This window comes from Bacillus rossius, chromosome 8 (assembly GCF_032445375.1).
Source record: "Bacillus rossius redtenbacheri isolate Brsri chromosome 8, Brsri_v3, whole genome shotgun sequence".
NCBI classification, from domain to species: domain Eukaryota; kingdom Metazoa; phylum Arthropoda; class Insecta; order Phasmatodea; family Bacillidae; genus Bacillus; species Bacillus rossius.
Window position 1 is genome coordinate 52,951,148 of NC_086336.1, and position 22,557 is coordinate 52,973,704.

A 22,557-nucleotide genomic window follows, 5' to 3' on the forward strand; every position below is an offset into this window, starting at 1 on the left:
AAATAGTAAAAAAATGGAAGCTAAGAACATATTAATATAGATAGCAGGCTTTCGCGGCCATTGTCTGAAATTGCTTGGCTTCTAGGTTGTAGCCACGTCCAAGGCGAATATATCACAGACGTTTCGGTCAAAGTCGCAGTCGCCATCATCCGGGTAGAGTTACCTACTGAGGTTATTACAATTTTTTTTCCTAACCTAGCTAAAACTGATCTGCATCAAAAATATAGTGTTAATTTCATTCGACACAAAAGCTCAGACAACCCAAAAATCCTGAAAATGTACCAAGTATATTTTTTAACAAATATTAAAAGAAGGCTGCATCACTGGTCGCTTTCAAGATGTGTGAAAGAGCCGCAAAAGGGTAAAAAACAGTAAATACATATAAGTATAGTAGATTATGAAAGTTCTATGAGTGATTCTATAACAAAATACTAAGTTGCTATACAAACAAGACATTAATGAAACTATTGGTTATGAATTTGTTTTTTCTAAATGCTTTGGTGGAGATCACGTGATATATTCATTACAAATAATTGTGGATTATTGTCTATTAGAATGTGGTGATTAGGTCATGGCTGCCAAAGGGTTTTTCAGGAAATAAAACAAGCTTCCCCAAACAAAGGGGTCATTGTTGTAACACCACATTAATTATGGAAAATTAACAGCTGTAGAAGTGAAAACTACTTACAGCATTGCCAGTGATCAAATTCATGTGTAAAGGTGCAATTACATTTTACACTAACTATCAACTGAACATGTTGACAATATTTTGAAAGATTGTTCACACAACCACTAAAACACATATTTTTCCCTTTCGATAAACTATACTTAGTAATGATATTATATTCAATAGGAAACCACAATTAATTACAATATCACACGTAATTACAGAAAGAATTTGTCAGCGTACTCCGTGTCCCGGAGAGCGGTGGATCGTAACAGTCCTGCAAGTTGTTCGTAAGTGAAACACTACCAGCACCAGTACGATTTTCAGACCAGTGCACGGTTCTACAGCCAACATCCGATAATACAAGAAAAGATACATGTGAGAATCAATAGAAATATTAAAACACTCAGCACACATAAATAAAGAAGATGGCTACAAATTAAACAGAAAATGGAATCCACTCTTCAGAAAACATCAAAACCTAGCTCTGCATCTAACAAAAGACAGGTTGCTTCTGGTTGGCCAAACAACCCAAACAATCAGAAGAGAAGACGCCACTGATTTGAATGCACCCCAGCTAATCACAAAAACCCAGCTCCGATTGGCCAAACCAACAGGCCAACCAGACGAAAGGAAGTCTATGTTTGCAACCAATCAGGAAATATGTATTCCCCTCTCAGGCGAGAGTATTAAAAGGCAGTAGAACTTATAATAACCTCAGTAGGTAACTCTACCCTGATGATAGCGACTGCAATGTTGACCGAAACGTCGGTGATATATTCGTCTTGGACATGGCTACAACCCAGAAGCCAAACAACCTAAAAACCTATTTTTAAAATACCTCCAATAACTCCTCCGATACCTTAGTTTTTGTTCAGTGTTTGTTCTGTGAGTTGTATTATAACTGCACTTTAGCATACACTAACTGTTTTCCATATGTAACTGACTAATTGATGATTGATTACATATGAATTTAGGACAAACCAAACGTTCAAAACATTACTTTTTAGAGTACAAAAGGTATGTATGACCCAAACCGAGCTTAAAAAGAATTAAAACTAAAGAGAAAATCTGGGCAAACCTCAGTTTTATAGACCACAGCTTTCTTGTTTCAAACCGCACGTAAACGGACCCCAAGATAAAAATTTTTATAACTAAACTGAACCAAAATATGAGTTTAAATATAAAAGAATAAAAATGCAAGTAAAATAATATACGTGAAACTGCTGTTAAGTTTTTGATGTGACGTCTAATAAATTGATGAACGCCGGCTGCACGTATGAAAAAGTGTCCCGTAACGCATATTGTCCCATTATGCTGTGTCCCGTTACGCTCATTGTACGCTTGCGCCGCATCTATCTCTCCTCCTCTCAATTGGAACAACAATCGATTTGACTTTTTCGAGGCACATCATCCTTGAAACACTCCCATTTGTTTCCTACTTTTCTGATCATCATCCTATCCTTAACAGAATAACACAGATTGGAAGAAGTTAAATAGCAAACATGTACAAAAGTTACAGTTAAAATAATCTGTTTGTTAAAGTAATAAACATATTTGAATTAATGAGTGCAAATAAAAGTAAATTTATCAATTAAATTGTCGATTTCATTTCACTCCTCCTTTGAATCCATACAAAATAGTGATAATTCAATAAAAATTATTCCATTTTATTCATAAAAGTATGCAATCATTTCATCAATGTTTTGTCATGACGTTTTCACGTTAAACCATCGTCCAATTTCTTTTTTCTTTCCCTTCTCCACAAACACGGGCTCTGCTGCAACTCGCACCGGAGAGCCCGCGACCACGGGGCTCGGGGGCAGAGCATTACCTCGCCTCGTTGTCCTTCTCCAGGTGTAGCTCCTGCACGGCCTTGCGCAGCTCCCCTTCCAGCTGGTCTGCCACGCTGGCCTCGCAGTCCGACACAGGCTTGTCCTTGAGGCGCACCTTGGCTGCAACACCGTCACATTACACTCGGCATTGCGAGTCCTCACTGCGCCGTCCCCCGCACCAGCCAGCGTGCCGCCGCCAGGCTTCCGCGACCACTCCGCACGTTCTCAATCAAATATATTATACTTTGTTTCCAACAGATATTTTAAAGCCTGCTATGTTTATCCCCGCGAAAAATTTAAGACCGTAGCTGAGGCAGAGTAAAGTTTTCGGTCGTTAGACTAAAATATAAAGTTTTTTGTTTCTTAAGGTTAGCTATTTGTAACATTGCAGTATTCATGCTCAAATGTCACATATTTCGATTTTTTTTTGCGCAACTTAGTACACAGATGCTTTTGAACATAACACATAAAAAGTGATTATGGTTAAAATTATTTTTTATGTATTTAATCAGTTGGATCAAAAATTTTCAAACTTCCAAGTTTACAATATTACGGCTCGATACATGGTTTATTTTACTATATCCATTTTTCGTGAAATTATCTTCTACTGCTGTCAAGACTAAAATGAAAAGTTTTACTGTAGTTTTAATTTTATTATAAAAATATTTAATATATTTCATATTCAATTTGAAAATGATTCAAATAAAATCAGGATTCGCAGAAGCCTAGCTGCTACTAAAACCATACCAAGCACAAAGAAAGACCGCACATACCACGGAAGGTAAACGTACACACAAAGTAACACAAAAGCTGTGTACATCAGCATATAATTATTTTCCCCCAGGAAGAAGAATTAAGCTTAGAAATTCAAGGCTGTTTAAGAAGCCAACCCTATTGTTTAGACAAGTAGGAATATCTAATAAATGAAACAGAAGCATAGGGGATTAGGCATAGAAAGGCACATTTCATAGAAAATCAAACTGTATTAAAAAGTTTAAAAACTAAATAGATAATAACAATATTCAAAAACTTAATGTAAAAATTAAACACAAACCCACATTAAAAAAAAAAACCAACAACATTGGCTCTATGCAACCTAAATTCCAGATAAGCTTAGAAATTCAGTGCACATAAAATAAGAAACAATTAATTGTAAGTTAGCATTAGTTTTGTTAAAGGCGAATTAAGAACAAACTACAAAAAGCAAAGGCGATAAAAAGTAAATCGGAAGGTAAAACTATATCCATCACAGCGTATGTGAATTTATAGAGTGAATAACAATTTTACAAAACAGCCAGTTGTCTTTAGGTAAAGATTAATGGTTAAGTACATGTAGTCAAACATCAACACCTTTAGCAAGAAACTCATCAATTTTGAGAGTGCTACACAATTTCTCATTGTCAATTTGCTTGTTCTTAATGCATTAAACACATATGCATGGGCCAGTCCATAATTGCAAGCAGTGAAATTTTGACACATGCAGCAGCAAACATACATTACTATTATGGTATGGTATATATACTATTATAGTACTTCAATCCCTAATCTAACTGCCACAGTAAACTAAATAAACGAGCTCACCAATCTGAACATCCTGCCTGCAGTAAGATATGACTGTTGCTTTGTTTTGTGTGTCATAGTAAGTGTCGAAGAACCGTTGACGTAAAATTATGCTTTTTTGATACTAACTTCTTTTTTTTTTTTTGACATAAATATATTAGGTAATTACATGCATTTTCCTGGTTAGATGCATATCACAAATTCTTTACACAAAAACTTATTATGTGGGTCCTGATAATATTAGTAATATTATCACTAGTAACAGAACTAGCAGCACTCAGAATTATCTGCCTGCCACTGAAGAAGCCATCTTGCTACAACTGGCCAGTGGTATGTCTAATATCTCGTTTCAACTTTTTTTTTATTTGCGATGATGTGCACAGCTTTATCTTTGTGACAATATGTTGGATTAACATGACAATAAAGTTACTATCTCATATAATTAAAGTGAAACTCAGGACCATACGCAGAACTTCATTTTGGTGCTGGTGGGGGTAGAACATTTTTTCCTGCTGTTTACTTTCAAATTCTTTCCTTTTGTTGGTGCAATGTTAGATTTTTTTAGACTTTCTAAAGAAATTGAAAGGGGGGAAGAGGGAAAGATGATACCACCCTTTTTCCCCCCCCCCTCACTCCTAGGTCCACCACTGGTAAAACTTGCAACAAATACAAGTATTTAACGGGGGGAAAAAACATATTTTCTATTGTATAAAAGTTTTTACCCTCAAATTTACTTTATTCAATGTTAAATGCATCAAAACTTACAATATTTACTTCACAAACACATGAAAAATTGTAACAAGCACATGCAACAAAATCTCTTACGTGAACTTTCCATGGGACTATGAATAAATATTGATAATGAAAAAAAAAAAGGCAAGAAAATTTAAAAACAGGTAGTAAATTTATTACTGACATAAATGAATAGGGGCCATGAAAAATTTGTGTAGAAGGCAGTAAAATAAAAAAGCAAGAGGTTTAACAAAGATTTTCAATATATACTACTGGTAATTCAAAGTAATAATTAAAGTTACGCTACGAAATTTGTGATATCGCAAGTATCAAAAATCCAGCAGAATTAATGCAAGTCCAATAAATTCAACTTGACCTCATACCCAAGTGAGATTTTTAAAACTGCATTCTCACACGTTATCAAATTATATTTTTCAACTCTATTACTGCTAAATATTTGTAAAAATACTATATATTTTTACTTCCAAAACTTGTAGTGAAATGAACATTATGAAAAAAAATTTGAAAATAAGAAAATTTTAATTAAGTTCACAAAATGAAACTAATATTTAATTTTATATGAAATTTAAATGAATGGAGTCATTGTATTCTAAAAATTTTTTTTATAAAGTCATAAACAACTGCTTAGTAAAATTAATTAATTTTTATATTTTATATCAAATAAGTAATGTAACTAGTATGATATGTGTTTTTATCGTAAAACCAATGTTTTCACATCAGCTTTTTGAATTTTTCTTGATGAATTACTGCTGCCTTTTTAATACTACCTCAAACATAATAGTAATGAAACTACTGCCAACGTTTCAAGCAATATTCAGAGCAAAAATAATATTAATATACATGAACAAAATCTCATTCAAAAAGAAATGGATTGTACAAACATATGAGTGCTAACGCAAGCGACACACTACATGCAAATTTCAAGATAAAATTGGACAACTGAAGGCATGTTTGCAATTGCAGTACATTAACATACATCAATCTTGCTTTGTTATTACAGATTTCACAAAACTTCGGTACATTTGAGAAACGGACAAATTTGTACAACCATGACCTTCCAAAAGTTAATTACTGTAAAATAAAAATTGACTGGTAAATAAATTAAGAGCTTGAATTGAATTCAACTTACTGCAAATTTAAACTAGCTGGAATCAAGCAACTCCTAAGTGTACCTATCCCCCCCCCCCCCAATTCTACATTATTTTGCAGCTAATAAAATGTCCTAAGTAAATATGGTAAACATGCAAAATGGTTAGTATGCCCAACCACAAAACACGCAACACAAAATTTAAAAGTACCATATTTTACAGCACACTTACCCCCACACCATTCTACATAGTACTACTGGCTAAGTGAGATACAGTATTTATCTAGTGTGTATTTGCCAAAGTAAAATCAAAGCCACTTTTTTAATTGAAATTTTTTTATAACATTTACCTTACCTTACAGATTTAATAATAATCTGATGACAGAAAAATAGAACGAAAAATTAATACTCAGTAAAGGTTTTATTTGTAAATTGAATCAACCACAAGACAACAAAAAAGTTTTACCTGTTTGACAATGTACAAAATAGATTGTGTGACCAGTGCTCACTTACACCCATTTTCTGCTGCTAATAAATTTTCCTGTCAACTATTACGAGAGAGATTATTTAAATATTTACATGGTTTTGAAATGCTTTTTGTGTAAATAATTTTAGAAATTAATTTTATTACTTTGTAATTAACATAATATGTATTTATTAATTTGTTTAAATAACATTATTATTCCACAAATTTTTATATGCATTAATTTATTTTAAAGGTTAAACTAATAATAAAATTTATTTTGAGTACTTGAGACTCTACCATGTGTTTGGGGAAGTCGCAAAACAGTTGCATGCAAAACTCACGTCATGTGTGGGAATATATCTGCAGCATGCACATACGCATGACGTTAGACAACACCTGCTCATTAGAGTGATGAGGTTCACCGCTACATTCTAACGGCTGTCGGGGTTTGAGAAACAGTACGCTGGATATCGGCTTTGGCGGACTGGTGAATGGCGGTTGTCAGCTTGGCGATCGTGGATTTCTGCACCTGTGATTTCAGTATCCAGTATTCTGGAGGTGCGGCTTATCAGTTTCAGGTCACTTTACACGCCCGCTGCGGATTTACAATTAAGTGAAAACGAGCCCGACTTTATTTTTTGAAGATATCTATATTGCAAATCTTAATGAAGCCTCCCCTTTTAGCGAGCCTTCAGTGTTGGACATATTTGAGCTGGTTTATCACCAAAGTTATCCTTTTGGTCGGCAGCTATGCAAAAAGGCGTTATAGAATACACATGCCCTGCAAGTGGTGTAAAATGGTGATAATCAAAGTGAACTAGTGTTAATTGGTTTTTGCTAGCATTTGGATTTTAAATGCAACATTTGGGAAATATGGCCATTAAACTACAATTTTATAGCGAAGCCCCAACAGTTTTAATGGATATTTATTTTTGCTTTTTTAAAAGTGATGAAAATTCCAAGCTCGAGATAAACTCTGGTGGTGAACTTTAAGAATTTATTTGTTTTAAGTCAACTAGGACTTTGGTTTGGTTTGCATTAATATTTAAGCTATGGTCCATGCAAGGCTTAGTCATGTTTAATCATTAATTTATAGTTTCTGATATTTTATTTTTTAGCATTTTAATTTATAGTATTTTAAGTATGTATAGTTGATATTCTGATTTATGCTGTGCCATCCATTTTTTAAGAGTTTCAGCTCACTGTTAAAAGTTGTGTTTGCGAAACCTATTAATGATATTCTGAAGGAAATATATTATGTTAATGTACTAACTAGTTTTTATTGTAGCTCTACATTTAAATTTTATTATCTGGGAGAATTTCGTAAAATAAATTTTGGGGGAAATTTTAATTTATTTAAAATTATTTTTAATTATTTAAATTTAGTAAAACTCCAGCCAGTTGTTAGCTTGTCTCTCACTCGCGAGTCGCAGAGAGCCAACAATGGGTCAAATTGAAAATTATAATTTATATAAAATTATGAAAGACCTATAATATTTTTTGCAAAATGACTGTCACTTTTACTTTCAGGCAAATACAGCAGACAAGACACAATCACAATCATGCTGTTACACCACACCACACAACACACAAAACCAGAGTTAAGAAAATATGTACACAAGGTTACAAACTGACTTGTTCTATCACCTAGAGGAATGTCATCGTCATCGTCTTCATCTGGGTTCTCGTCTTCAACTATAACATGTCTGTCCTCCTCGTCATCACTGAATGTTGGCTCAGATTCCATGACAGAAGTGTGATTGGTCGACATACTGTGGTTCTCCATCACAATTACATCATCTTTGATGCTAGCCACAGGCAGTGAGCTTGGCGAAAATTCATCCACTTTGCCTGCAATAGTAAAAATATCTCTTAATATGTAGTAAAATATTACCATTTCCACTTACTAACAAACTTTATTTTAATAAAATAAATTTTAAATTGTTTCTATTTCTTAAAACTGAAACACAAAAATTTACAGTTACTATCTTCAATCTTGTGAACACAACTTTTTTTACATGTATCATAGACTGGCCAAAATTGTAAAATATTAAAAAGAGTACAAAGGAAATTCGTAGTTTTAAATTTAACTTTTTATAGGTACAGTAAGTGCTCGATTAAGGGACCTTGCTTAACGGACATTTGATATAACGGACACTTAAATTTTGTTGCCTTTAATAGCCTGTAGATACACTCGCATCCAACCGCTGCACTGCTTACACACTGAATATATCATGCATGCATGCACAATGGTTATCGAGGGATGACAACTATTTTGAAAGTACGTCTGTGTTATCTTTTCTTCTATGCCTGTAAAACAGGGCCAGATGCCGGCACTAATACTTACGAGGCGTGTGCAAAGAAAATGACAGCTAACTCACCCCTTCCACCGGCACTTGCATCCCGTTACGACTATAGAATCAGTGCAGGTTGTTTGCTGAGTTGCCGGACAGTGTAAATGTGTCTGTGAATCCACCGACAAGGTTGAAAATATTCTTACAGCAATTTGAAGAGCTTTGTTTACCCTCGCACGCCGTGGGTCAGTGCTGTTGCCATCACCGTACCACGGTCGCTGGATAATTGCAGACGTTATTTTTTTTTCATTTCACAGCCTTGCAACTGGTGGATATTAACGAATGTAGGTAGTTGCCAGACAGCCGATGAAACACTGTGCATTGTGAACAGTAACCTGTCTCTTAATTGAGGACTTACTGTACTTTTGTTCTACCAAAATATATTTTGCTCGTTGAAGTTTTTTTCAGTGAAAGGCCTTTAATCCGACATATTCTGCAATCCAACACCAACTGAGCTGCTCACCAGATTGAATTACTGCGTTTCCAGTGTATTTAGTTTGTTAAAGAGTTTATCATAACTGTCATTTTCCGTTTCAGTAGTTTTCCAGCAGGTAACATTTCACAATTTCACACTTGGTATTCCCGTTAAAACTAAATTGGCATTATGTAATACCACAAAAATTGCTAATCCGACAAGGTAGTGGTCCCAAACGTGCTGGATTATAGTCCTTTCGTTGTATAAGTTTACAAGGACAATCAAAATGCCAAATTGCTGCTGTTCTATAGGTTGGTATGAAATTTGGGACTTCATTATCCAAACGAACTTGAAATTATTAAGGTGAGATTGCAGGTAGAAGAAGGATTTGACAAACACTCACCTTCGAAAGAGGGCGGAACACAGAACTGTTTGAAGACCTCTCTAACGTTAGTGCGGAGATCGCGGTCCAGCGTCTTGCTGTCGAACAGAGGGCTCAGAGAGGCCAGAACGCGCTTCTCCAGGATCTGGTTGAGAGAGGTGAAGATGCCTGCCCGCACACTGTCCGCTAGAGGCGGGCAGAAGTTTGGAATGATCTGGGTACAGGAACACCAGCCATGTAATATCTCATCAGGTCACTGGGTACTAATGCATTGGCACAAAACTACTCATACAACCACACATATACTTGGAATATTATTCAAGGTAGAGCTGCACAAATCTTACCAAATGTACAAAGACGATGGCCGCACAAGAATGGCGTCTTTGTTTAGTAACATTTCACAAAGATAGCTACAGTCCTATTATTTAAGTAAAAATATAAAGCTGTTAAACATTGTTAAAATAATAGCAAGCATTCTCATTTTAAAAGCTACTGTGATAAAATGTTATGACTGCAAGAGTAATAATAGTACAACTAATATGTGCACACAAGCTCATCACAATAGGCTTTGCTAGTGCCAGAGTAGTACAGCATGCTTTGCCATCCCGTGACCAGGAAACAGTATTTCTCCATCCAAGGTCGGGCTGTTTCCAGGCCCGGCACGGCACTTTCGATGTTGAACACCTCCAAAAGCCAGTCACCAAAAATTCTTATTAACATTGCAAGAAATATAATAGAATCATTAAACCGGGAATATTTTTGCGAGTAAAATTTGCCACACCAAACCTTTACAATTTGATGGGCACCGCAAAAAAGTCATTAAGACCTACTGATCTTTCAATGAGTAAAGTGGGTTTTAAGAAAGAAGGTACAAATTTTTTTTAGCCTAAATCTTTTGAAAATAAATGAAAAAATTCTAATAAATATTTTCCTTCTATTAAAACTCTTACCACCCTCATTTCTAACTATAAGAATATTAAGTATTTTACAAGAATGAGAAGGTATAGCCATGTTGAGAGAATGGTAAAAAAAAAGAGGCCGCATAGGAAAATGATGGAGTTGTACCTAGTAGGAAGACCCCAAGAAAGACCACATAGTTAAATGAGTGAAGGCTGGATGCAGTTGATGATGATGATGATGATGACAATAATTAAATATTCAACAACCAACTCACTCTGCACAAAAAGTCAAGCAACGTGGCCGTCACAGACGGATGAGACCTCATGGAGTTGTACATCACAAGAATAGCTGGCTCTGAAAAACATACGTACAAATATAATTAAAAATTAATGTAAATTCACGTAAAACTCAAGTTGAAGCATTTAGTACTCTAGAGCAGCGGTTCCCGAAAGGTCTTCCGCGGAAGCCTGGGGTTACGTGAGTCAGGATGAATGACATATAAAATAGCCACAATTTTTGTCAAATAACTTTCTTTGAAGGAATTGGGGTTCCGCCAAAAGAAACGTAAATCATAGGGTCCTTTGTCCCAAAAAAAATTTGGGAACCGCTGCTCTAAAAAAATAGTGAAAACTGTATGAATGGCACATGCAACAGTGAAACAGATATTTGTATAATGTTGGATGAAAAATAAGTCTATAGTGTTACAGTGAAGTTTCGCTAATCTGCACCTTATGAGACCGGACCCTGTCTGAATCAATGTTTTTTTCTCAAATACAAATTTTTATATGGCTTAATTTTAGTTTTAATATAAGTATACCTATATAAGTAGACCAAGATTTTAATCTATGTACTGATGTAGGATTAACAAAACAAAATCTTTTTGTGATTAAATCCCGCCTGAATTAACCAGATGTCTGGAAGAGCGGGGCCCGGATTAGCGGGACTTTACTGTATGAATTATGCTATAAAAACTGGAATAGTTAAAATTATTTTCTTTGCTAGACAATATAAAAAGTCACTTGATAAATTACTTTTTTCAATATAACCAAAGAAAAAAAACTATTGCAAATTCAGTAAAGCATTAAAAGAAGAAATTGTATATTCTTTAACTTAAAATGAGACGGTATTCCCACCACCACAATAAATTTAAGAGGGGCCATATTATCAATTAATAAATTTTTCTTTATTACTTAATATCAGTGTTAAAATTCATAAAATCTAGCTCCATCAGGGCATGGATAATATTGCAAGTGCTTTTATAAATTTTAATAAAATTAGCTGCAGTTAATTTTGTCACTTTCTTTACAAAAACTTAACGGACGTCAATCAAACAGTGCCAGTACCTTCCAGAAAATTTACACCAGGATTCTGTATGCTCTACCTAACTTTATTTTTTTAATATTTCATCTGTAAACTTTCCAAAAAAGGACACAAAAATAAATCTGGTGGAATGAATCTTTGCACTTCAAGAAAGAAATTTATTTTAAAAATTCTTGTTATATTACTGCTTAAAACCACAACACAAATAAATAAGAGCTCTGCTGATCAGAAGGAAATCACACAGCTGCATTCAACATGCAATATTTTTCAGCTGCACCCACCTATATTCATGATGTTGTCCTTCTCCGCATCGAAGAACAAGAAGTCGTAAAACAGTGCTAACTTAGCGTTTGCACTGGCAGCAACCGAGGTGCACGTTGTGAGCAGCCAGCCAATCACGGCCCACCGTGGCGTGATGTCCGAGCCCAACTGCTCGTTCGTCGGGTGTATCACCCCCACGATGTAGCGGATGAGGTCGCACCTCAGGGACTGCGACTCTGGAGTTGCCAGGTACTGCATCACACACACAACTCGACTCAACACATACGAAGTACCACACTACTTCATCCACAACACACATTTTAATAGGGATTGCGAATCCTTAATTTTCAGTTCGGTTTGAATTTGATTCGAATCCCTGGCAATATTTGAGATATGAATCCGATCCCAAATATTTAGCACAGAATAATTAAAAACAACTGATTAATTTAAAAATAATGTGTGTTCTCTTTTTTCTAACACTGAGATTTAAATGTTTATAATTATGTAAACTTAATTAATAATAAACACTTTAAAATATGAAAACCAAAAAATATTCGATTCTCCAACTCAAACGTAATAAACTGCACACCACAGGTAAATCTCAGTTTTATAAACGTTTCAGCAAACGAAACCTTTTTTTCTCCAATAAATAGCCAAGACTTTTTTCTTGTAGCTATGTAATTGTTTTTAGTTTATAGTTTGCTATACGACGAAATTCGTAATTATAGTTTAAGCTCTCAAAATTCTTTTAATTTCACTGTGTTAATTATTTAATTTACATATATTTCTTTGATACATCATATTATAAATACTTACGTAATAGTAGCCTAATTTTATTTTTCACTGCTAGTATTTTTGAGCCGTATTATTAATTTATAACTTTTGTGAATATTCGTAATACTGTTTGAATCCATGTACGTACAACGATTCCAGGTTCGGGTAAATGTGGATTAGAACCGTACCCGAAAATATCTGGTACTCGCACATCCCTACTAATATTTATTACAAGGGACCACAAAAATTCTATAAAATACACAAAGAAACTACAAAAAAACAATTGTGTGTACATATGTACATTCACGTGAAGTTTAATTTTTTTTTTCTTTTTAATATACTAAAATATTTTAAAATTAATACAATACACAATACATTTAATTTTTGGACAACAATCTCTTGTTTGACAAATGAATTGAGACAGTGAAGTGTTCATAATATTAAAAAGAATCAACAAAATGGTACATTCTTCAATGCCATGTATGTATATTCAAACAATTTTCTTAGCTTAAAAATTGTTATTTTTTTAAGTTATGATTATTTATTAACTATTAAAGCTTGCTAAATGTTAAGTTTTATTCGGCACACAGATACGCTCGGTACATTTCCCCATGTTTACAAAATAAAATATATACGTCAGCATACTAAAATTTTACCCCAACATGCCTAAAGTTATAACTTCAAAAATGCTACTAGTTAGTATACACATGATTCAGATTTAGAAATACTGAACCACTTTCACTAAAAGGTCCTATACTCATTATATTGTTTGTCTGAATGTAGTATTCAGTATTTTAATTATTTTAACAGTAAAATATAAACAAATTTTGGTATTAAGATGTTGAAAAAATCTTGCAAACATATTAGCATGATTAAATAGCATTACATAGTTTATTAATGGTGACACAAAAAAAATTACACTCATTGGGGTAGCAACCACCAAAGGTTACATAGAGCCAACACGGGAAAAGAAGTCATTGTGAATGTAACCAAACTGCATGCATCAGGGTTGCAGTAACTGAGATTGAGCCCATCCACTAAAAAGTTGCAGTGACTAGGAACACACCCACTAAGAGGTTGCAGTCATTACAGCCAAGCGAAAAGGTTAAGCTACAAGAGCCACTGAGCTGCAAGACATGGAGGTACCAATAGAAACTATTCACATAAACCACAGTTGTTACACGAGCAATTCTCCTGAGGTATCCCAGGCTGTCCCATCATTACATTCTGCACTGCATCATTCCCACTTCGTGGATTTCTCGTGCCGGTAGGAGCTTCGAGAAACTGCTCCGTCTTTCAGTTAGTATACCAGCAGCCAATGACATCAGTTTCATCTCACAGCTAATTACTTGGACACACATGGGCTTTTACTGAAAATTCCACAGGAATTTTGTCACATCATAATTTGTCATACCTGTCTCTGGAACCACTCCTGGTAACGTTTGTGATATCCGAACCTAACGTTTGCAGTTAGGAATGCTAGTTTCTTCTCCATGTCGGGTGTGAGACGTGAGTGGAGGAATCGTCGAGATGTACGGGTCTGAAGAATCTGCAGCACACCTGTAATGGCAAACTCTGTGAAAATATTCCAGCAACTACTCAAAAACAGATTAGTCCGGATCACTGTAACAGGATGTCAATACAAAGTTGCAATAAAAATTCCCCAACTTTCTCAAAACAATTTCCAATTTCCCTGACTTTCCCTAAAAAAAAAAAATATTTTTTCTAAGACTTTCCCAAATGTTTCAAATTTCCCTTACTTTCCCAAACAATTCAAATTCTCTGAATAAAACCCAAAATTCAAATTTCCCTGTCTTTCTCAAAAAATTAAAATTTTCCTGACTATCCCAAAAATTCAAACTTATCCAACTATTTTTTTTATAACATTTTTACCTATTATGCAATTTTCTGAAGGGGAGATAAAAATCCAGCCTCCACCATAGTCAAAGCTGGCCTCGTCCTCTCTCCCTTTTTTTTAATTCCTTTTTAAATATAACTATTTATTTATTAAAAATAATTGCAAAAAATTGAAATACAAACAAAAAATTAATATTGCAAGCGAGACAGAAACAATTATATATAATTTTTATTTAAAAAAAAGGATTAACTAAGTAAGTTTTTTATTTAGTGTTTAAAATCACAAATTTAAGGAGCTCAATGTTAATGACATTTTACACTGGGAAATTCACATAACTTCCCAGGATTTCAAGTAAAGTCCCTGACTTTCCCTAACCAATTTCAAATCCCCTGATTTTTTTTCTGGTGTTTTAGAATGTACAGTGAAGTATTTCACAATTCTTTGTTATTCATTATCAGCAAAAATTTGTAAGAAAAATTGTACCTCACGACATAACTCCAAAATTTTGACACAAGTACACAAAGGTTCATCCGACATGAGAATCCACATGCCGGAACTTACCAGTGAAGTTTGGACACAGAGACTTTGGCCTCTGCAGAATGTCCCTCCACAACTTGTCGAACTCGGGTATGCGGGCCACGTTCTGCAGCAGACGGGCAAAGTCCCTGCCGATGGCCAGGCACTCGGGAAAGCGTTCCCTGACGAGAGTCGAGACGAACGCTACCTCCTTCTGCCTCAACACGGCGAACATGGGGCTCATGTGGTCTTCGATCAGCCTCAGGTACGTGTACACCACCATTGAAATCATCACCGGATGCTTGTCCAGCCATAGTCTGTAAACAACCATTTAATTTTGATCAGTTTATTTATATATGATAAATTCTGAATTAACTACAGAGTGTTTTATAAAGTGCTGATTCAAACAACTATCAAATTTAAAAAAAAAAAGTATTAGTTTGAATTTAACTAAAAGGTCTTGATACCAGCAAGCAAAGTTGGGTAAAACCTTTATCAGCAGTTGAGTTCACTTATTTAATACATATACAGTCCAACCTCTAAATAACAAAAGTGACTAACTAGACTGAATTTTTGTGTGTTGGTTGAAGAGGAGTTTGTTACAAAGAAGTGGAATGAAACAATGCTAAGAAGTCTACAGTAATAGATTTTCCAATATTCATGGATACTATACATAGAATTTTGGGTGTGATTGGCAAAAATACCAGTGCATTTGCTATTAATTTATTTTCTTAAAGATGCATAAACCCAAATGCCATGAAATTGTATCAGTCAATTAGCACATAAAATGCTGCAGAAAAATAATTTTAAAAAAACTAAGAATAAGAAATTAACAAAACTGCATACATTAATAAAGTTTACAAATTACAAGATTATTGTGTATTTTTGATGTCCATTTTGCAAGTACTTTATCAGCAATCTTGAGTATTTGTGGCATAGTTTATCAGCATTCTGTATATGCTAGGAATTTCTTTTAAATATTCAGATGTACTAAATATTACATAACGCCTAATATTTCATTCAATATACAAAGCACTTGTTTGTTCAGTTTTGAAAATAATTTGCAATTTATGAAATATTAATAAATTCTGAATATTTCAACAAGAAAATCAATATGAACTGATTTTCTAATTCTTTTATAAAGGAGTTTTAATCTTTTAAAAAAAATAAATGCTTGTTACATAGTAGTATTTTTTATAGGGGTTCACTACTAACCAAATACTGAAACAAATGGTCTTAAATTCAGAATTAATGGGATTGCTTGAGTTCATATTTTTTCGGGCGGTAACATAACACTGTTAACCTTGGCCACTAGGTAGCATCACTGCGCTTTCAGTGTTTTTATTTCGCTCAGAGACTGAAAATTACTACACATTAATTTTGTAATAATACAAAATAAAAAAATACCTAAGTATAATTGTTTTATTTAGTCTCTAAAAACACAAATTTAAGTTACCCAATGTTAATAACAATTTACACTCACATTACTACTACTGCCAGTTTTTATTTTAATATAGCGCTTCCTGTTTTCTAGCAGGTTATATTTTGGCAATGATTAATATGAGATTTTAATCACATCTATACTTTTCTTTCTACAGCAGCTTACTAAGACTTCTTTAGATTTCTATTGCACAGTGTATATAGTGTATTATAGTGGTCCCGAACGTGCAGGGGTGCCGGCGACACCTGCCTGTTCTCGACGAACACGTCAAGCAGTGTATAAATGATTATTCTCTACTATAGTAAAACTGCATTGGCGTTCGCCGCTCCGGCACGGCAGTGGTCGGCTCAGAGAGGAGGCCGGCGACACCTGCCTGTTCTCGACGAACACGTCGAGCAGGGACTCGACCAGCAGCACGTTGCGGGCGGACACGTCGCCCCCGGCGGCGTGCCGCAGCAGCACGAAGCACAGCCCGTCGACGCCCGGCACGGCGTTGCGCACCAGCTCGCGCGCCAGCCACACCAGCTGGGCCCGCGCCACCTCGGTGAGGCGCAGGTACCGGTCGCCCGCCAGGTGCGCGAGGCTGGCCAGCGCCCCGCTCAGGCCGTCGCGCGTGATCAGCGTCAGGTCGCGGTACGTCTGCACAGCCGACACGCCGGCACACGCCTGTCACTCCGTCCACGTGCACAGTGGCGTAGCCAGGATTTGTGTATGGGGGGTGTTAAGAAGCATGCCCCCCCCCCTTCCCGTATTAAAGGGGGGGGGGTGTCTGGGGGTCCTCCCCCGGGAACATTTGGATTTTAAGGTGTAAAATAGTGCTATTTTAGCAGTTTTCGGTACTTTAATTTAAATATTGTAATGGTAAAATTTTTATTAATTTTAATATGAAATTTGTTTGAGTGATGAATAATAAATTAATTAAAGATTTGGTGCTAAGGAGGGGGGGGGGGGGGGGTTGAACCCCTAACCCCCCCCCCCCCCCCCCCCCCCCCTGGCTACGCCACTGCACGTGAAGTACCAGTCCTTCCCCTCACTAGCACTCAGCTAGGGCTCTGCCCAATCGCACGTGACGCCTAATGCTTCCTCGCCGGCAACTTGCTTTCGCCAACATACCAACATGTAAACATACCGTTGTTTTTAAAATATTAGACAATTTTGTTGCTAAAATATCTTGATATATAAAGTGTGATAAGTTAACTATAATACTGATATTGTTCTAAGTTGTCATATCGTGGGTGCGTGGGAAAAAGGGGATATTTCAAATGACTTATCCCCTTTTTCACGCACGAAAACTGTCAGTTTGTGATGTAACTCCAAAAGTTCAGTGCCATAGAATAACACACAAGGGTGCTAGACTTAACCCATTTGGACCATTTTGTAGAGCTTGTTCTCCTTTATTCCATACCATAAAAAAACATTTTTGCCAACATTTGACTTATCCCCTTATTCCCGCGATATATTTCCCGTCAAGTACTTTAACGTTAAAACGAAATCTAAAAGCAGAACAGCTTACAAAAATATTTTTTTATTCTTCTAGATTTGATCTCACAATCTCCTAGACTTTTAGAGGTTTTGTCGAGGACACAAACTAAAGATTTGATCATTAGTTTGTTTATTGATGCTTCCAATACAAGAGCTTATTCTACATACAGGAAATGCCTCTGCTTTTGGAATGGCGGCTTCACAGAAAGAAAGAATGTTTGATATTAGTAAAGCCAAGCAGAGGTATCCTCAACAAAGAGCTGGAATTTGCAGCTCTGGATTCCAAAGTCTTTGTTCAAAATTAATACTAAGTAGCAATAGACTATTGGACAAAATGGTTCATCATAGTAGTGACCTAACTATCAGGTGGGCCCAGGAATATTGAAAATACTATGCAGACAAAAAAAAAACAAGTTACTATCAATGATCCCACACTAACTGAATGAATCACAAAAGAAACCATCCCTGCTTTCGAATGACACACTATTCCAACTTCTAAACCATACTCATGGCTTCGCTGTACTACACAATAGAGGATTTTTGCCGAAGCAGTTACATCAACAGCAGAGCCTAAAAAATAAACTGACTGAGACTGTTTTAAACTATGCGTTGACAGCTGAATGTCAGACCATTGCTTTTTCCATGGACTGTAGGTTCTGCACCCAAACTGCAGCCAAAAGTAACTAGTGGTTCTTGTTGCTGGAAATAGTACTCGAGAGTTACTGTATCCAAATCGCTACACCTTCTACACCCTCCCAAGAGCTGGTGTGAAAGGTGCATAAGGTGTGGGCAGGCCCGAGTTTGAGCACCACTTTCGTACCACAGCATTTTTAATGTGATTCATAGATACATACACGTACTTAATACAAATACTCAAATGATGAGTAAACCAAACTTAAAGTTTTCTGCGCAAGAGCAAACATTGTACACCACAAGAATAACAAACCATTTGATAACATTTAAAAACTTATTGCTACATTTAAGGTTTTGAACATTTAGCAAGGACATAAATGTTTCATTCAAACTACTATAAAAATAACTAACAAGAGTTTTTGATAATATTGCCCCTAAACTTAAAGATGTATTGTTATGCATGAAACGTTGAATTTTCTATTGTCAGCTTCTTGCTACTAAACCAATGTCAATACAAAGTTTTAAAAAATATATATATTTTTTTAGTTGATTGTCCAAAAAGTGTCGAACATTATGAGTTGTAAAATAAAATTGGTATACAGGCAAGAGTGGAACAAGGATATTTTTCTGCGGGGAGGGGGAGGGAGGGGGGGAAGGGGGCACAAGGGTTTTCTGGGAAGAGGGGGGGGGGGGGGCACAAGATTCGTAATTAACATCATTTTAGCAGGACCTTATTAAGCTCCTTGTCAATTTTAAGCATCTTGGGGAAGGGGGAAAGCACATGCCTCGTGGCCCCCTCCCCAAATCTGCCTCAGTATATAGGCCTAACATAAAAGAGATATGTTTGATCAGTAAAAAAAACTTAACTAAATATAGTACCTACAACAAGGGATGGATCTAGTATTTCCTTCACCCCCAGGGCAGAAATAATTTTTAACACCCTCTCCTCTCCCCAAAACTACAATCGTTCAACATTAATAAACGTACCGGGCATTTTTTTGCATCCGTGTATATGTAAAATTTTAAGTTAAAGTTTAGGAACTTATGTACTTGACAGTTCGATGGAAACAAGATAAATAGTTTTAATGATGTTAGAATGTTTAGATTGCAATATTTAAAAAATTATTTGACAAAGAACAGAAACTAAAAATACTTTCACTTTCGTAATTCCTTAATTTACATATAAATATTCAAGATCCGATATAAATATTTGTTCTCCTATTATGCGCCCCCTCTAAAAAGGTACTCGGAATTGGCTGACCCCCCCCCCCCCCCCTCCCTCTAAATCTGTTCCTCCCTAGTCCAGTGTACATATACAAGTCACTATAAAAACCTTTTTTTCATGAAACAGGAGACTACATGCTGAGAAGAAATAACTGAAGAAGATTTTTGCGTAAGTTCTAATTTACTGGGGGTGAGTGAAGGATAAAGTTAGGGAAAAGGTTAATGTGAGCTGCACAAAAAAAAAAAAACCTTTCATCAAAAGGACTGACGCAATCACACAGCACTTATTATGCAGCAGGCACCACTTTTAGGTTGTCAGTCTGAAATATAGTCTTAAAAAAAAGATAACTGCTCTTAAATATTAATTTAAAACACAACAAAATGCCATGCTGAAAATATTTCACTTTTAAAATTAGTTAACTTAAAATGCAGTCTTCTGGAATAAGTTTTGTAAACAAAAATATTCATAATTGTTTTCATCACAAAATAATGACAAATTTATTAGCAAATTGGTTATTTGTTCCTTATTGCGTATCCAGCTGTATTTTAACATCAAGGGTTAAAATAAAGTAAGGAATTGGATGTGTTTGTGATGCAAAATTGTATACCTAATTACGAGAATATATTTTATTTTTAAACTATGTATATAAAATAAGTTCATAGGCAAGGGCGGATGGATCGATGATTATTTTCTGGGAGGAGGGGGGGGGGGGGGCACAAGGGGTTACTGTGAGCAATTTTTCTGTGTAACATATCTAATAAAAGTAAAAAATTAAAATAAGGCAAGCAGTTGAATGTGTTTGTGATTTGAAACTGTACAATTAGGTACCAAAATATTTTTGATTTTGAATATATGAATTATTAAACCTTGATATAAACTAGAAACACGAGGAACAATTACCAGCACTAAAAATACAGCACTAAGCAAGAAGGCATTATGAAATGTTGAATATCTAAAAAACATATTAAACTATAAGTATTCCACTTATTTTATTACAAAAAATATCATAGGTATACAATTAATGTTTTTGTATACACACAGATAAACAAAAACTTAAAAAAAAAAAAAAACATAAGCCATGTGATTTTTCAGCCAAAATGAGGTAAAGTACAAAAAAAATTGTAATATTATGTACTAAGCAAACAAATGCTATTACACATTACCTAAACAGAAGCAAACTTGATCAGTTGTAATTAGGCGACCATTGAGGTATTATACTAACAATCCTATGTAAAAATTAAGTTAAGATTAGTATAAGTAAATAAGAAGAAAAATTTTCAGATCTCATGTGTGCGACACTACAAAAATCAAGTGTTAAATAAATAATGATTAATGAGATCCCATAGGAAACACTTAAGTAATAACAGCTTATCATCGCATGCACCATCCAAGACATTTTTATGCAACACTTTTCATGTCATTGAAATACACAATAACACATACCATTATCCACATGACTACATAGGTTTGCATTAACTAAGAAATATAATTAGATAGCTTACCTTAGCAGCACTAGGTGGTATTGTTAAAATTGAATACAGAAGGCCTAAAGATAATTCATCATGGGCTTTATCTTTGCAAACTGCATTGTTTAAGGCATTCTGTGCTTCTTTTTCTGACAATCCTGAAATTAGATTCTGGAGAGCAATGTAGCCCTTTTCATACTTCTGAAACAATAATAAAAAGTACTCATGACTATTCAAAACATACGTCAAAAACCATAAATAAAAATAAATCGAGTCAAGTACATATGCACAACAATTTTGAATTGCCCTCCTTCAACGAAGCCAGCGCTCCCAGTGGACAGACGGAAAAGCTTATCAAAAGTAATTTATAATGGCTACCATACTACCTTTCCATACGAAAAACAAGTATTATTTATTTTACCTCTTCAAATTCATCCTTATATTCCACAATAGATGTAACGATTAGCTTCTGCTGTGCTGATCTACTCTGATCCATGCCTTACATCCAAAACCCTGTGTCTTACAATCTACGAAATATTATTCTGGGTTCCCAACATCTTGCCATTCCCCTCCTTTCAAAATGCTTTTCTGAGTCGTGCGCATGAATACATTCTGAAACAAAGATAGAATTATACAGTAAAAAGGCGATAATAAATAGTTCGGTAACTTATATGCTATTTACTACTATTAAACAAGTAGAAACCACGTGAGTTGAAGCTTAAATGTTTTCTCCACCTTCATTGTTGCTTTTCAAAACGATTGGAACATCACCCGAAAATAGAAACGTATACATTCGTTACGACTTACTTTTGACGTCGAGGTAAATGTAGTCATAATTTATTTGTCTGAGCCCTAATTATATTAAAAGTTATATAAATTAATTATTAAAAGCCAAACACGCATCAAAAATATATTAGATTTTTAACACGAGCACTTACATCTAAAACCTATGTGGTAGCGTTAGAATAATCACACCTATATACAACTGAAAAATCCCTTCTGTAGAATATTTGTATAAGTTTGGTTCGTGCCAACCAAAAATTCAAACGAAGCTGAGTACGAATGATTTAAGATGTCACTTCTAGTTTATAAAACACTTATTTCATACGCAGTTTAATCGATTAAAAGCAGTTTTAAAGTCAAATAACGAATCTTCATGGTA

General features: G+C 35.0%; 1 protein-coding gene across 6 annotated transcripts in view; it reads right to left on the reverse strand.

Moving 5' to 3' along the window:
- The window catches only part of LOC134534943 (integrator complex subunit 3), a 36,352-nt gene extending 13,905 nt beyond the window's left edge, over positions 1-22,447 (reverse strand). Inside the window, exons 1-11 of one of the 6 annotated variants that reach the window (XM_063373685.1) lie at positions 22,203-22,443; positions 21,817-22,007; positions 21,432-21,596; positions 16,963-17,228; positions 15,194-15,465; positions 14,189-14,334; positions 12,021-12,252; positions 10,694-10,773; positions 9,541-9,733; positions 8,016-8,219; positions 2,502-2,622 (exon numbers count right to left, since the gene is read on the reverse strand). In XM_063373685.1, the coding sequence (XP_063229755.1) occupies positions 2,502-2,622; positions 8,016-8,219; positions 9,541-9,733; positions 10,694-10,773; positions 12,021-12,252; positions 14,189-14,334; positions 15,194-15,465; positions 16,963-17,228; positions 21,432-21,596; positions 21,817-21,891 (1,754 nt within the window). In that variant the 5' untranslated portion in view covers positions 21,892-22,007; positions 22,203-22,443. Of the gene's footprint in view, positions 1-2,501; positions 2,623-8,003; positions 8,220-9,540; positions 9,734-10,693; positions 10,774-12,020; positions 12,253-14,188; positions 14,335-15,193; positions 15,466-16,838; positions 16,853-16,962; positions 17,229-21,431; positions 21,597-21,816; positions 22,008-22,130; positions 22,177-22,202 lie in introns of those variants that run through there. The other 5 variants (XM_063373682.1, XM_063373683.1, XM_063373684.1 and 2 more) reach the window with 5 other exon arrangements.
- Positions 22,448-22,557: the final 110 nt, after the last annotated feature.